Consider the following 15,318-nt stretch of genomic DNA (forward strand, 5'->3'; position numbering starts at 1 on the left):
GGTGAGAAAGAGCAGCCACAGGCGGGGACAGTTGAGGAAGACGTGAAAGAGTTTCTCCTCAATGCCCCCAGGGCAGAAGGGGCAGGTCGTCAAGGCAGCTGGGCCAAAGATGCAAACATGCCAGTGGCTAGGATGCTGTGCAGCAATTGCCATTGGAAGTCACCAATCTTCCTCGCGGTTGGCCACTTATACAATGTGTGCCAAGCCAGGTGGGCCAGTGGGGAATCTGGCGGCCCGAGGCGCCGTCACCACGGTGTATCAGAGTGGCCTGCCAGCACCTGGGCATGGCAGAGGTGAACCACCCAGGCATATAGGTTTCTACGCAACAGAAAAGCAAAGGGGCAACCCACGTCACTGTTAGGAGACACAGGGAGCGTCAGCAGGGTGCCAGGTCTGCCGGCCAGCTCACCAGCCACAGCCAGGGTGACTGGCAGCATGGGAAAAGCCTCGTTCAGGGCATTCACGGCGCAGGGGACCTGGCATGCCCGGAGATGGTCATCCAGAGTGGCTGCTGCCTCCGGTGGGAGGGCAGCCTGGATGTCATGCAGGAGAGGGCCCACGCTGCAGACAGAATGGATGCCTAGCTGGGTGGTCAGGGTCTCAGGCGAGAGCCAGGCTGACCGAGTGGGGTCAAGGAGATGGCTCTGGTGGACAACACATGCCTCAAGGATGGGTTCTGCATCAGGGGCTCCCTCAACAGCTGTGGAAACTACAGGTGCCGGGCCCAGGGCTGGAGTTGGAAAGTGTCCTGCCAGGCTCATACCATGCCATGGTAGAAAGCTGGAAGCAACACCCAATTCAGGAGTGTGAAGAGCTCCCAGTTGAAGCCAAGGGCCCTCACCCTCTGCAGGAACCAGCACACCAGTTGTTGCCAGGGTAGGCGCTCCTCGCTCTGGAGGAGTTGCTGAACAGCTTGCAGGTGGAAGGCAGCCACCTAGCTCGCGAGGTTGAAAGGCTCTGGTCCCCTGCAGGACCAGGTGGGTAAAGGACATCTTGTGGGAGCCAGTGCCACCCATTCCAGAAAAAATCTACCAGGAGGCACTGGAGCCTCTTAAGTAGGTCCAATGGCAGGTCAAGTACGGTGCACCGGTGCCACAGGGTTGCCCCCACCAGGTTGTCTGTGATGAGGACATGTCCATGGTAGGACAGGCTGGGTAGGCGCCAAATCCACTGTTGTAGGCAGGCCTCTACCCCTTCCTCAAGGCTCTCCCAGTTGCACGCCATGAAGGTCGGTGGCCCTAGGAACACGCTCAGGACCTTGAGGCCCTTGCAGCGCCAGGTGAGGTCGCCTGGCAAGTCCAGGGGCTTGCGCTTATCCACACGCCAAGCAGCAGGGTATCACTCTTGGCCTAGTTAATATGGGCCAAGGAGGTGCGTTCATAGGCTCGCTGGCAGTCTGTCAGGGCCCACATGTCTTCCTGGGTGTTAAGGAAAATAGTCATGTTGTCTGCATACACCGACAGCTGGAGCGGAGGGCCAATGGAAGGACCCATGGCCGATGGCAAGGCCATACCACTCAGGCAGTGCTGCAGCACGTGCAGAAACAGCTCGATAGCCAGGGCATAGAGCATTCCCAACAAGAGGCAGCCCTGATGGATGCCTCTGTGCATGGGAAGTGGGGCGCAGAGCATGCCATTCATCTTGAGCAGGCTGGAGATGTCTTGATACAAGACCCAGAGGGCCCCGGTGAAGAGGGGCTCGAAACCAAAGGCCTCCAGGGTCTGGAAGAGGTAGGCGTAGCCCAAACAAAGGCCTTCTCCTGGTCCAGAGAGATGAAGCCGATGTCTAGGCCGAAAAGTTCACTGACTGCAAGTAAGTCACGCAGCACGAACAGGTTGTCTTGGATGATACTGCCCAGCACACAGTAGCTCTGCTCAGGCCCAGTGATGGAGGCCATGACAGTGTGGGTTGCCAGTGCTCTGGCCAGAATTTTGTACTCCACACACAGCAGGGAGACTGGCCACCAGTTCTTAATGCAGTCCAGGTCTCCCTTCTTGGGCAGCAGCATGAGTACCGCTTGGTGTCAGCTGATCGGCAGGACCTTGTCAGCAAGGCTGTCCTGGAAAATGTGCAAGAGGCAGGGGCTGAGGAGAGGTCAGAAGGTCTTGCAGAACTCGGCAGGTAACCCATTGAGGCCTGGGGCTTTGCCGGAGGCGAAGCCAGCTGCGGCAACTGCCAGCTCCTCCAGAGACAATTCCCGCTCAAGCTCACTGGCCTCCAGGGCACAGAGATGCGGTAGGCCCTCGTGGAGTTTCCACGTGGCCTCGGGGCAGGACGGCTCAGTCGCAAACAGGTCATGATAAATGGTGACAGCATGCTCGCATACTTCACCGGGTCCAGAATTACCCAGCCCTCAGGGGTTTTGAGGTGATCTAAGACTTTGCTTGCTGCCCACTGCTGCTCCAGGTTGAAGAAGTGGGTTGGGGTGTCAGTTTCTGCCAGCTCTTGGCAGCTGGCGCAGATCCTCGCTCCGCAGGCCGCGCTCTCCACCAAGTCATGCAGGCATTTCCTATGGAATTAGAGGCTTTCGCACAGCACTGCATTACTGCCAGCAGTCAGCAGAGCAGCCTCGAGTTCTGCCAGATCTTCCTCCAGCTCTCAGGTATGGTGACGCAGTTAATTTGTGGCCAGCTGGGTGTACTGCTGGCAAAAGGCCCGGATCAGTACCTTGCCCACATCCCACCATAGCTTCCAGGAGGAATAGCTAGGTCTTGTGGATTCCCAGCCCCACCAAAAGTCAGCGAAGCAGTCCTGGAAGTAGGAGTCTTGAAGAAGGCTGACTTTGAAGTACCAATAGGGTGCCCACATGCAGGTTCTACCTGACAGGCTCACTTCACAGCAGACCAGGCCATGATATGGCAAAACCTAGGGAACAATGCGGGCACTGCGCAGGAGTGGCAAATGGTGCCTGGTGACAAAGGCGGTCAAGGCAGGCCATGGTGAGACCACCAGCATTCATCCTGGCCCAGGTGTACTGGCACATGTCAGGATGCAGGGCTCATCAGACATCAACGAAGCCTGAAGTCTCCAGGGCAGATTGTAGCTTGCGGGCTGAGGGTAAGTGAGGCTCAGGCCCTGTGTGGCCTAGCAAGGCATCAATGGTGCAGTTAAAGTCCCCGCCTACAAGGAACAGGTCATCATCCTCACTAGCATCGTGCAGGAGGGTGGCCAAGGTCTTGAAGAAAGCAACCCTTCCCGGGCCATCAGTGGGTGCATAGACATTGATGAGTAGCAGGTGGTGTTGTGCTAGGGTGTCAGGAACAGTCAGCAGGCAGCCAGGGACGACCTCCCATGCCACCGCTGTATCATGCTGTAGTTGTGGCAATAGGAGAGTTGCAACCCTGGCACTAAAGTTGGTGCCATGGCTCAGGAACAAGTGGCCTCACCAGGCAGCATGCCAAGCCACCTGGTTGACCCCATCAGAATGGGTCTCCTGGAGGAAAACGAAGGCCAGCCACTTCTGGCGCACGAGTTCCAGGACAGCCTCCCATTTCACCGGATCTCAACAGCCATTGATGTTTGGGAGAGGAAAAGCGAGGTAAGGTGTAGGTGGAAGAACGAGCACCCAAGAGCAGAGCAAAAAAGCAGAGGTTTGGGAAGACCTATCATGCCCTACTCTACTCTAGGGATGCCCCCAGGCCCCACTCATCTCTCATCCACTGTGCGAGCTTCTCCAGACGGCAAGTCATCTGCCAAGTGCCTAGATCTTGTTGCATAAGCTTGGCCACAGCTCTGGCAGCCTTGACAAAGTGTTTAGGATCTGCGCACCACTGGCTGATAACATGGGCTGGACATTTCTGACAGAATCACAGCAAGGCTGCACCCCAAATGGGAGTTCACCCACAAACACAGTGTCTACACCCTCAGTGTCTAGACACATCAGCCTCCTCTCATCGTCGAGGACTGGCTCCAAGAGAGCAACCTCCACCTTATGGGGGGGTGGGGGGGAGAGGCCATCCTGCTCTTGAGGTCTCTTGCGACGCTCAAAAAGCTGCATCTCCTTTTCACTAGCTTCCTCATCCAATTCGGTAGGCTAGGATGCAACCAAGAGGTTAGCAGACTCCAATGCTGCCCCCTGGGATGGGCCTCCAGAAAAGAGGCATTCTGCATAACTTTTATTGCCACCCAACTCTGGAAAGTGGGAGACAGGCAAGGGGTTGGTGACCTCCACCATCACCTCCCCTGCCTCCAAGTTGTCCCCATCCGCAGTCACGTGCAACAGGGTCGCCAGCATAACAGACGGAACAAGGTCAGGCTCCCCAGCAGGGGCCCCCCCGGCACTGGCAGAGGAGGGTTTTAGTGGGCATAGGATGTCCTGAGAGGCTCCCTTCACCTTCCTCTCTTTGCTCTTCTTCTTCCTAGTGGCAGGTGGCCCATTCTTTGTAGCAGATGGGCCGGACTGCTTCCGGCCTGCTTCCCCGGGGCCAGCCACCTGAGACAAGGCCATGATGGAGGGTGGCTGGGAGGAGGCCCGAGCCCCATCGCCCAACAGGGCCTTGGCGCCACAGTCACTGACCACCCCAGTCACCTCAGCCGGGGCGGTCAGGGCAGGCAGGGAGCAAGTGGAGGCATCAACCCCTCTACCTGGTGGGGCCTTTGCACCAGGAGGCATGGGCACCATAGGTGGAATGGGCAAGGGAGAGGGCTGGGGAACAGTCCCAGCCCCTCCGCTGGATGGTGCTCTCATGCAGGAGACTCCAGCCCTCTTGAATGGAACAGGGGTGAAAGGAGGTTGGGAAGAGCTCCCAGCCTTGCTGGGCAGTGCCTGTGTCCCAGAAGTGGATGCACCATCTGTCAGCGCCGTCACAGTTTCCAATGTTCCGGCTGCTTTCCCCCGCGGGCACTGGGCTGCTAGGTGGGAAGAGCTACCACATTGGAAACACGTGGTTTCCCCCCAAAAAAATTAATCACAAACCTCCGCTCATTGAACGTGAGGTTCAAGAAGTGAGGCAGAGACTGTGGGCCTTCTCTGAGGAGCATGAAAACCTGTCTTAGAAAAGAGAAGACATACTTCAGCTTTGGATCCTTGCTGGCGAAATGGACTTGTAGGAACCCCATAGGGCTCGAGTTTCTTGGCCAGCTGCTGGTCATTCACATGTGGGGGCACCAGCCTCACTGCCTGGCTGTCTAGGGGCGTGACAAGATAGTGTACGCCCACAATGTCTAGGCCCTCCACACACACCCTGCTGACCAGGGTGGAAGTGCTCAGGTAAACCATGTTAACATGACCCACGTAACGTATGTTACGCTGTCCCAGGAGACCAGCTAGGGCACCTACGCAGACCTCAACCCCTACATAAGGAGGGGTGCAAACTCTCAAGCCATGGTTAAGGGGGAGGTCTTGAGAGGCATCCCCATTAGAGATGTTGGGTGTAGGAGCAGCCATTCCTGCTAGGACAAGGTTAATTTCAAAAGCTAAAGCTAAGGGAATGAAGAAAAAGATGTGTATATTAACTAGAGATAAGTGTCTGGGAATGAGGCCATAAAAAACTAAATGGGAGGGGAAAAGGAGTGGAGTGAAAAGAGTCAGGTGGGAGGGGCAGGTTATGAGGGTTAGAAAAAAAAACAGAAACAGAAAAAAAGAAAAAAGGGGTGAGGGGAATTAAGAGCACCCTTAGAAAGGCAAGATATAGAAAAAGATAACTCCCCACAATAAACAAGCAAAAAAGAGAGAAAGAAAGAAAGAAAAAGAAACAGTAAAAAAAAGCTGTGAAGTAGCAACTCGCAGACAAAGAAACTGGAAGTGAAGGGGGAGGGGACAGAGAGAGCAGAGAAAAAGAAAAAACACCACAAAAATGCAAAAAAAGAATCAGAAAGGGAGATAAACAGAAGCAAGAGACCTTTAGACAAGTGGGAGTCAGAAAAAAGATATAGGAAGCCAGGGAGTCTTACGTTCAGGATCATCCCACACAGCTCCAAGTGAGCCTGGTCCAAAGTGTCTAAAGTGGAAGGAAGGAAAGAAGGAAAGCAGCTGGCTCAATGATAGGCCACCCTACGGCAAGCTTGCAGGGAGCCTTCTCACTCTTGCTTCTATGCAAGGGGCTAGCAGGGGCTGATCAGGGTGTAGACTGTGATTAGCACCTGCGACTGTTGGGGAATGTCCAGGTAGCCCCTCACCTGTCTGGCAACCTGGGTGACAGAAATGTTTGCAACCCAAGAATTTTAAAGGGTTGCTGGTGCTTGAACACCAGAAACCTACTAAAGCTGGTGTGAAGTAAAAGGGGTCACTAACAGGCTCTTCTGGGGGCAGGGGAGGAAGTACAGAGCAGTCTTCTTTCACCCCCTGGCTGAAGACTGTACTTTTGTCATGCTCTAGACCAGGGGCAGGCAATTATTTCGGGCAGAGGGCCACTTAACAAGTTTTGGTGACCTGCTGGGGGCCATATAGGTAGCCCTGCCCCTTGACAGTTGCCCTGCCCCTAGTCACCCCATTGGGACCAGAAGTCCTTCCCCCTAACCCCTGAACTTTGCCACCACAAGTCACTCTCCTTGCTGCCTCCACCCCCACCCAAATACTCCTTTTGGGAGTGGAGGTTGCCATCTTAGAACCAGGAAAAAACCAAATCATACACTAGAAGTAAAACACCTACTATACTTTAATCTTATTTAAAAAAATATTTGTCATGACTTGTAATTGTGTATTGTATATAGAAGGGATTGAATAATAACTCAAAAATGAAGGGTCACTCTTTCATATTGTGCGCGTGTGTGGGGTGGGTTGTGAGAGGGTATGGCTGTGTAGGGGGTGCATGTATATGTTGATGGGGGTTGTGGGGGCAAGGTGTGGATGTGTGGGGTGTGAGGGAAGGTGTGGGGTGCAGCTCCAGCACTCAGTGCAGGGGATGCCCCACACTGGAGGCTGCTATCTCCCCTACTCCCTGTGGCACAGGTCCCCGCACTCCACCAGGAGGGAGCCCTGGCCCCTGCTTCCCCGCAGAGTCCAGAGCGGGGCTTCCCCGCTATGAGTGTGGAGCTGCATGCGCGCATGGCGCAGAGCCCCTGCGATAGAAGCAGCCAGGCAGGCTGTGCAGGATGGCGCTCCTCACTCCCAGCGCAGCCCTGGCTATTTCTACTGCAGGGGCTCTGTGCTGCGCAGCTGCAGCTCCGCACTTGCAGGGGGGAAGCCCCGCGCTGGACTCAGTGGGAAAGCAGGGGGCAGGGCTCCCTCCACTCCTGGCTGAATGTAGGGACCTGCACAGCAGGGAATGGGGGAGGCAGCAGGTTTCAGTGGGAGGCTTCCCCCGCTGTGAGTGCTGGAACTGCAGGTGCACGGCGCAGAGCCCCGGCAATAGGGCAGGCAGAGACAGAGGCCGGAGGGGGCTGTTGGGGGCTGCTGGGGGGCTGTCCATGTGGGTGCCTTGCTCCCACCCTCATGGTTGGAAGGGCGGGGCGGGGCACAATTTATTGGGGAAGGCACCACAAGCAAAATGAAAGTGCCTGGTGGGATGGATCAGGCCCGTCGGCCATATTTTGCCTACACTTGCTCTAGCCACTGGGTTTTGAATGTATGCCTGTCCATATAATAAAACAGTGCTTTATTTTTTGCCATGTTACGAACTTTGTGAAGAGTTCTGACTCGAACCACACTATAAGCTTTGATTCACTTGTGATCCACAAGTCATTCTGTTCCTGAAGGTAGGCTTTTCTGAAGGTACGCTGCTAACTTACTGATGCTGGTGGTAGTGATATCTAGTGGTTAGAGCCCTCAGCCAGGAAAGGAGAAACCTGAGTTCCTCAATCTGAAAAAAGAATTCCCAGGAAAGAAGTCTAACCACCAAGCTACAGAGCAATTTGAGTGCAGGTTCCTGTTGAAGCTGGGCCACTCGATGTTAGGGGTACAACCAGACAAACAGTCAGGGCTTGTCTCTAAAAGGTTCACAGTCCAGGTGGGTCAGGAACAGACAGGGCTTGTCTCTAAAAGGTTCACAGTCCAGGTGGGTCAGGAACAGACAGGGTCCAGAGTAGAGTCAAGGGTCAAGGGAATCAGGAGCAGGAAGGTCACTCTGGGTACAGCCATGAGGTGTCAGGATCAGGAAGCAGAGATCCAGGTGTGAATCATTAGACAGAGGGACCTGAGCAGGCACCTGGGCTATTTCCAAACTAAAGCCATGAGCCAGGAGATGACTATGAGAAGACAAGGGTGTGGACTGGACTGGAGTGAAGAACAAGCAGAGGGATTGGAGGGTGAAGAGCTGGCAAATGTGGAGCAAAGGGATCAGTAGGCAGGAAAAGAATGAAACTAGGAAGCCAACAAGCAGAACCCAGAGAGCAGAAAATTAGAAAAAAAAAACTGGCAGGACCCCAGGAACTAAGAACCATGACTCAGAAGCCTACAGCTAGATAGAGAAGCATCTGTCATGTTGATGATACTGCTTAGCACTAACAGAGCTGCTTATAAACTGGTTATAAACAGGCAGCCATGCCCATGCAGGCAACTGTGGCCGGCTACAAGTAATATCCCAACTTAGCTGAAACTCTTGACTTAGACACATCAACATTTTTTTAATGACTTAAAGGACTTTTAACAGCGCACGAGATCTTGAATATACCAGGCTTTATTGCTTGATTAGTTAATCTTGCTTCCCAACACCTGCTGATAAGCAACTTTTCCCCTCCATTCCCAAATTGCTGTAAAGTCTCTGTGCCTTCAAATGAATGAAAGCACAACTGCAATACTAAACAAACTGGTTTCAACTTTTTTTCCAACTATTTGAGTTGGTCTAATAAAAGACATCAGATTTACCCAAAGAAACATGTCTGCCTATGTCCTTAAACCAATGTGGTTACAACCTACACCACCGAGCCCTAAATTAAAGCACTTCATTTCTTAACTCTACAAGAACCAGAATTCCTACACACAAAACATGTGCTTGGAAGTACCAGTGAGGCATCAACTTCACCTTTGTGAATGGTTGATCAGTCTGTCTTGTTTCATCCTATTAAATGGAACTCTAAAAATCCCTCCTCACATATGAGCAATCACAAAACCACCAATGCAATTCACACATCATGTTGCTAGTCAAATGACAGCAGAAAAGAGCAAAATCCTAACCACTGTTCATGTCTCTGAAAACAATTGGTTTAAAAATCAGATTCTACATATGATCTACTGAATTAACTGACTCTCTAATATGATAGACATTTACCTTGAGCAACAAGATCTTTTCTTAGCAGTGGATAAAGAACAGGTTCTACTCCATCCATCTCCTGTATAATGAGTGTTTTCCCAAATCTCACTGCTAGCTCAAGAACAGTAATGATGTTTGTATCCTGTAAAAATAAAAGGTCCACTTCTTCATTTAGTTTCTTAACAGTGATAATAATACATTAGACATAGATAGAACAATTAAATGCTGTGTGAGGATTTTAATTAATTATGAACAGGAATAGGATTTCTGAGTATTAACAGACTACCTGAGCTTTTTCATTACATGTGCAATATTGTACACAATTCTTTTGGTGAAGTCTGCTAGTTAATCGTAACTGCTGTATTTAACTAAACTATCTCTATATATTCAAACAGTAAGAGCAGTGTCCCCTGAAAGCAAGTCACTGAACAATCTAAATCAGTGAAACTGATATACCTGAGATCCAGTGAACTGGAACAAAGAATATAAAAAGTCTCTTCTACCATCTTTTAACACCTCTCTACCACCAGGAAACATAACTACTAGAGCAGAACAGAGACAGAGACAAATTTGCAGAGGTATTTGGGAATATATATGAAATAGACCTTTCTTGTTTGTGAACTTTTTTCTGTGCAACCCAGAACATTAGAATAACAAAGACTGATAACCTTCTACAGTTGTGGCATAGCACTGCTTTCTCAAAGACAAGCATTTGAGTTTCTCTCAGAATAATAAGTATAGTACCTGTGAAAATCTGATTTGAATTTCACAGATCACCTTTCCAAATTTGGGCTATATATAAACTGTAAAGATAAGATGTGGAAACTGCTATCAAATAGAGTGTCTTTCTGTACTCCCCATGTAACAAGACTTCAGCAGGTTTCTAATTCAGTTTTCTCTCTCCCACCAAGAAGTTCTTCAGTAAATTTTCTTGAGAGTGTAGTTCTTCATAGCAATAACCAATAATCTCTTTAATTCTAAACTAGGTATTCAAACGTTAATTGGCAAATGATAGGATATTGGAAAACTCAAGTAAGAAATACACAGATTCATAAGGAAAGTCTGGAGACCACTTTCATCAAAATGTGTTGATGTGGTCTTAAATATACTTTATCTTTATTAAAAATAAATAAATAAATAAAGCATGAAATACTCCTGGGTAGAAATAGCACAAAAGTTTAAAAGGACCAAAATATACGGCTCTTTAATTTTAAATAATCTGATTTCCCTGCTACTTGAGTCTACAAATCATATCTATATATTTATAAATACAAAAGATTTTTCTTAATCAAACATAAGAACAAATTTGAAAAAAATATATATTTTTTAATCTTAAATTAAAATGTAAATTGGATCTGCCAATTTTTTTCACAATTTGGGTGCTAAATATATAGTCAAAGGGCTTCTCAGTAGTTTTAGTTATTTCCTACTAGAACTTTGTGAAAACTTTTCTTATCCTAGGAATCTGGCTCTGTCACTTGTGAATGCCAGCATGCTTTCAATTCACATTCTGCCTGTCTTCGGGCAGAAAAACTCCAAGAGTTAGAAATAAAAGTATACTTGACCTGCTGATTAATAACTTCCAAACGTAATTCTTTCAAGTGTGTCTTCAACCATTCTGTAGCTCTGGAAGAAGGATCTATCAAAAACGGACAAATCTGACTCTGAAAAAAAAAATGCATCATCGTATTGTCAAAAGTTTATCATCATAGTAAGGGGTAGCTCACATGTTGGGCCTTAATTGACTGACAGAGGGCCTTTCTTTTAGAATTTCCAGATAAAAAATGAAAAAAACCCAAGAAGTAAAATGCATCTATTCTGCGACTGTTTTGTTTTTTTTTGTTTTAGACAACTGAAAGTTCTACATATAAACAGATCACATCTATTTATTTCTATAATGGTTGTGCCTTCAATAGACCTCTACAAAGGAAATGTACCTCAGAAAAGAAACAACAAATATAAGAACTATTTACCTGCAAAATCACAAGAGCATTTTCTATGGAAAGATCATCTGAGGGCAAACCTTCACTCTTCCAAATTAGTTCTTCACTCTCCGTACATAGGAACCGCCTTAAATCAAATTCTGTCAAATTAAAGATTCAATTATTAAATATATACAACATACCTTTGATGACATTTGTTTATTTTGCAAGTCCCTGCTTTAAAACTTATAAAAGCACCTGCCCAATACAGTACAGTTCTGTCGCTTTCTTTTAGACCTATTATACTGTTTGCAGTTCTTGCTATTTGTTATCTGGTATTAAAGGAAACTTATGAGAATGCTAGGACAAAAATAGCTTAACTTAAAACATTCTTTGTCTTTAGGCATGGGCAAGGTAACAGTATTCCAGGTGAGATGAGTGAGATGATTCACCATTTAAAACTTTGCTTTTTCCACACACATTGTGGACTTACATGAAAAGTTATAAGCTTTCCACATTCACGCAATATGAGCATTTTGGAAGACATATCCCTAGACAAGAATTAATTTTGTCACTTTTCTCTCTAGAAATACCATATTCAGTAAGGCCACTGACTGAGTTGTACCTCCCCATAATAACAGTAATTCTATTGATCATTTATATGTGCTATTATTTTCCAAAATATATAAACAAAAAGGCATAGCAGAATTACTAATCTCTCTCACTTTTTGGCACAACTTTGTTTTTAATGAAAATAAAATATTTACTTTCAAGACCAGCTGATTTTGTCCATTCATCCAGGCTGGCTTTTCGTTGATCCTCTGGAGCAGCAGAAAGATAGGTAATAAAAGCAGCAGCCAACTGAGCTCTTTTAGGTAGAGTACTTAGTTCATCAGTTATCTCTGCAACCTAAAAAAAGTGTGTAGCATATGTGTGTATTACAAAAAAAAATAAGCTATATTAAAAGAATATTAAGGGTCCAAAGTCAAACACTCAAAAGTTATGAAAAGCAGCCTTAACTCAGCACCCTGATACACAATCCTTAATTACATGTTTGCTTGATTTTTCCTATAGCTAGACAACAATCGCAGTCTCATCCTCAGCTCATATCCCAATGTCAATTTTCCTCTCCCCACAAGAACAGCCTCAAGCTCCAGCTTCTCCCTCTAACAGATTTGTTTAAATCTTTTTCTCCCACCCTACTGTAAATATGCAGTTTTTGTCCCACGAGTATTCAAATCAAGCGGTTTCCTCCACCACACTGGTTGTCCAACCACTGTGGTATTAACAACACACGAGAGACACTCTGCCTCTCATTTCAGGTGCTCAGAACTAGAGCTGGTATGGCCCACAACAGCCCAGACCTGTAACAACAGGGAAAGTCCTTCTAGTTCTGGGTTGTAGTAAACTCAGTGTGGACAAAGTCTTCAGAAAATGTATCTGCGACAATATGTGTAATGAATGGTTAAAGTTTGACATGTATAAGAAATTGAAAGCAAGGTGCTATAAAGAAGGTAGCACTCCAGACTCTACCTACAATACAGAGCCCAGCAAATGTTGCATGCATATTATAGCCACAAATATTTGAGCTATCTGATGAAACACGCTTATCTTTTATCTCTGAATACAAAATCTATTCTAATCACTACACAATCTCTGCTTAAATATATTATAATAGTCTTAACATATCAAGAGTTTCAAAGAGCTGCTACATTAAAAAAAAACAAAACAAGCTGACAAAGAGAAGTTTCATTCTTTCAACCCAGACAAGTTGAATCTTGGGTTTCAGACGTATCTAATTTTCATTAAAGTCAAACAGTGTCTTTCTACTGACTTCTAAGGGAGTTGAATAGAATTTTTTTTGCCCAAGAATGAAATTGGCCCCAGCTACAGAATGAACAATACCAAGACTTGAACCAGTAATAGATTTTATAGTTTCATGTCCCACAAACCATTACAAATAGATTCTATAGGGATGAAATCCTTTCAGTGAGAATTTGCAGAAACAGAGAGAAAATACTGTTTTTCCCAGTGTAGCCAGGCATCACTATAGGCTGAATTAAACACTTATAAGTTTAAACTTTATAGAGGCATGCAATTTGTTGTGACTTTTTGATTTCCCAACATAAAAAATTCATGGGGACTCCTTCTGAAAAGATGGGTCCTCAATGTTTTGCAAAGCTCTGTCACCTTCAAAGTTTCAGGTTAAGCACCCAAACTTGTTAAAGCTTGGCCATAGCAACTGTCACATTACTGCTGTGATTTAAAAGTATTACCAGTTCCACATCAAGGAAATTATTATTTATCCCATGAAGCAATTAATTTTATGCACATTCCACACCTATCACTTAAAACAAAGCATCTTAATAAAACACAGAAGAAAGCTGCAAAATAATTTTAAAAGAAAGTTTTCAATTGTGAAATGGAAAACAGTGGCATTCAGGAGCTGCAATGGAGTGCCCTTTAACCTGTACTCCATACATATGGCAAAATACAGCAAACTAAACAGTTGCATTTAGGAAAAGGATACCATAAAACCTGTCTACGACAGGATCGTAAAGGACTAGAAACAAGTTAGGGCTGAGGCAGGATTCCATTTCATAGGGGGAGCGGTCTGCTATTTCCATTTCTGCACTAGAAAATTTCTGGCAGTGGTGTAACATACAGGTGACCAGGACACCAGACCCAGGTAGCAATCTTCGGGGGTCCACAAAAATAGCAGCAGCTATGCTGCCAACCAAGGTTTATACCAACTAAATATACATAATTCCCCATGAGGCAGACTGGGACTGTACACATTTTCCTGTTTGAGCAGGTTTCCAGCCCTTATAGGCTCTATCTTAGATAGGTTTCACTGTATAAATGTATGAATTAATGGCATATGTATTTTTTAAAAGTTTCAACAAACCTGTATGTTCCATCTCTTGTGCTCCCTGTCAAGCTGATTAATTAGTACTTCTGCAGCTTTTAGTGTTTTTTGTGCTTTAGCTAGTTCTGCTTCAAGTTTGGCTGCTTCTGTTGTTCTACTTTGGAATCTGCAAAACAATTACTAACATTTTTATGCTACTATGATATATAAATACTTGATGTGATGCTACAAAATAGGAAGAGGTATATCAATTAGCTCTCAGAAAAGTGGATCAAACATTAAAATTGAAATAAGGATAACTATCTGTCCTTTTTGCAAAGGATGACAAACAGCTTCTATTTGAATTTTTCCCGAGCCTTAGGGAAATATCTCCATGCATTTCAAGAATACTAAATTAAGTAGCCCAATCATATATTTTAAGCCCCTTCTAGGAAAGTATCCAAATATAAAAATCAATAAATAAAGTTATCATAAAAATATTCTAAAGATATATGGAAGCAAACCAACATACTTATCTTTCAGTTCCGATACTTTCTGACCAACAGAGTTAAGCAGATCTTCCAGCTTTTGTTTTCTGTCTTCAGTTTTCTTTAGGTTCCTTAAAGATAATCAACTGTTTGATTAGGACAGCATATGCAGATCCATGGCTCATAAAAAGAAGAAAATAGAAAAGAACAGCAGCTTGCTACTTGGAGGCTGTATTTGAGACCTCAGTGCCCAAAGATACAAGGTTTCCTCAATTCTGAAGAGACAAATGTTAACAATGTCATACCTGCTTGATTCAAGTTGAATTTTTTCTGCCATTTAACATGTGGGGAAAGCCTCTCATCTTGGAATCAAGTAGGAGGCAGTAGAGGGACAGGAAGCTGGACTGGCTCTGGCCCTGACTCCAGACACAGTCCAGGGACCAGCTGGAACAAGATCTACTTTCCATAAAACTATGCTAACCTGAATTAATTAAATATCTAACATTTAGTCTGCATCAACTGAATTCTATATAATCTTTCGATTATTTTTTTTAACTTAGAAGTACTACAAAGTACCTGATCCCACTACTTTACACAGGCAGAAATATTTATTCAGCATGTATGCGTTTTTTGCCTCCTTGTTAACAATTTTAATATCTTTATTATTTCACCCATATGATTTCTAGGATATCTTATGTTCTTACTATATTGAAAATATTCTTCCTTTTGCCCTTAGACTGTCAGCCATGAATTTAGCCTGTATTCAGCTTTTTTAAATTAATTTTCTGCACTTTGTTTCTGCATTTCTAGTTTATACAACAATAGCATTCACTTTGCCACTAAATGAGAACCGGCCTTTAACCAAGTTTGTCAGTTGTGTACTATAACTGTATATTACCACTTTAAAAAAATAGTAACACTATGGATATTTT

At 45.9% G+C, this 15,318-nt stretch overlaps 1 protein-coding gene across 1 annotated transcript in view; it reads right to left on the minus strand.

The window, feature by feature from the left end:
- DYNC2H1 (dynein cytoplasmic 2 heavy chain 1) overlaps positions 1 to 15,318 on the minus strand; it is a 430,672-nt gene that overhangs the window by 286,123 nt on the left and 129,231 nt on the right. Inside the window, exons 60-65 of the mRNA XM_006271584.4 lie at positions 14,431 to 14,517; positions 13,959 to 14,085; positions 11,818 to 11,959; positions 11,102 to 11,211; positions 10,694 to 10,792; positions 9,147 to 9,270 (exon numbers count right to left, since the gene is read on the minus strand). Of these exons, the coding sequence (XP_006271646.1) occupies positions 9,147 to 9,270; positions 10,694 to 10,792; positions 11,102 to 11,211; positions 11,818 to 11,959; positions 13,959 to 14,085; positions 14,431 to 14,517 (689 nt within the window). The remainder of the gene's footprint in view (positions 1 to 9,146; positions 9,271 to 10,693; positions 10,793 to 11,101; positions 11,212 to 11,817; positions 11,960 to 13,958; positions 14,086 to 14,430; positions 14,518 to 15,318) is intronic.

This window comes from Alligator mississippiensis, chromosome 1 (genome assembly GCF_030867095.1).
Source record: "Alligator mississippiensis isolate rAllMis1 chromosome 1, rAllMis1, whole genome shotgun sequence".
Classification (NCBI taxonomy): domain Eukaryota; kingdom Metazoa; phylum Chordata; order Crocodylia; family Alligatoridae; genus Alligator; species Alligator mississippiensis.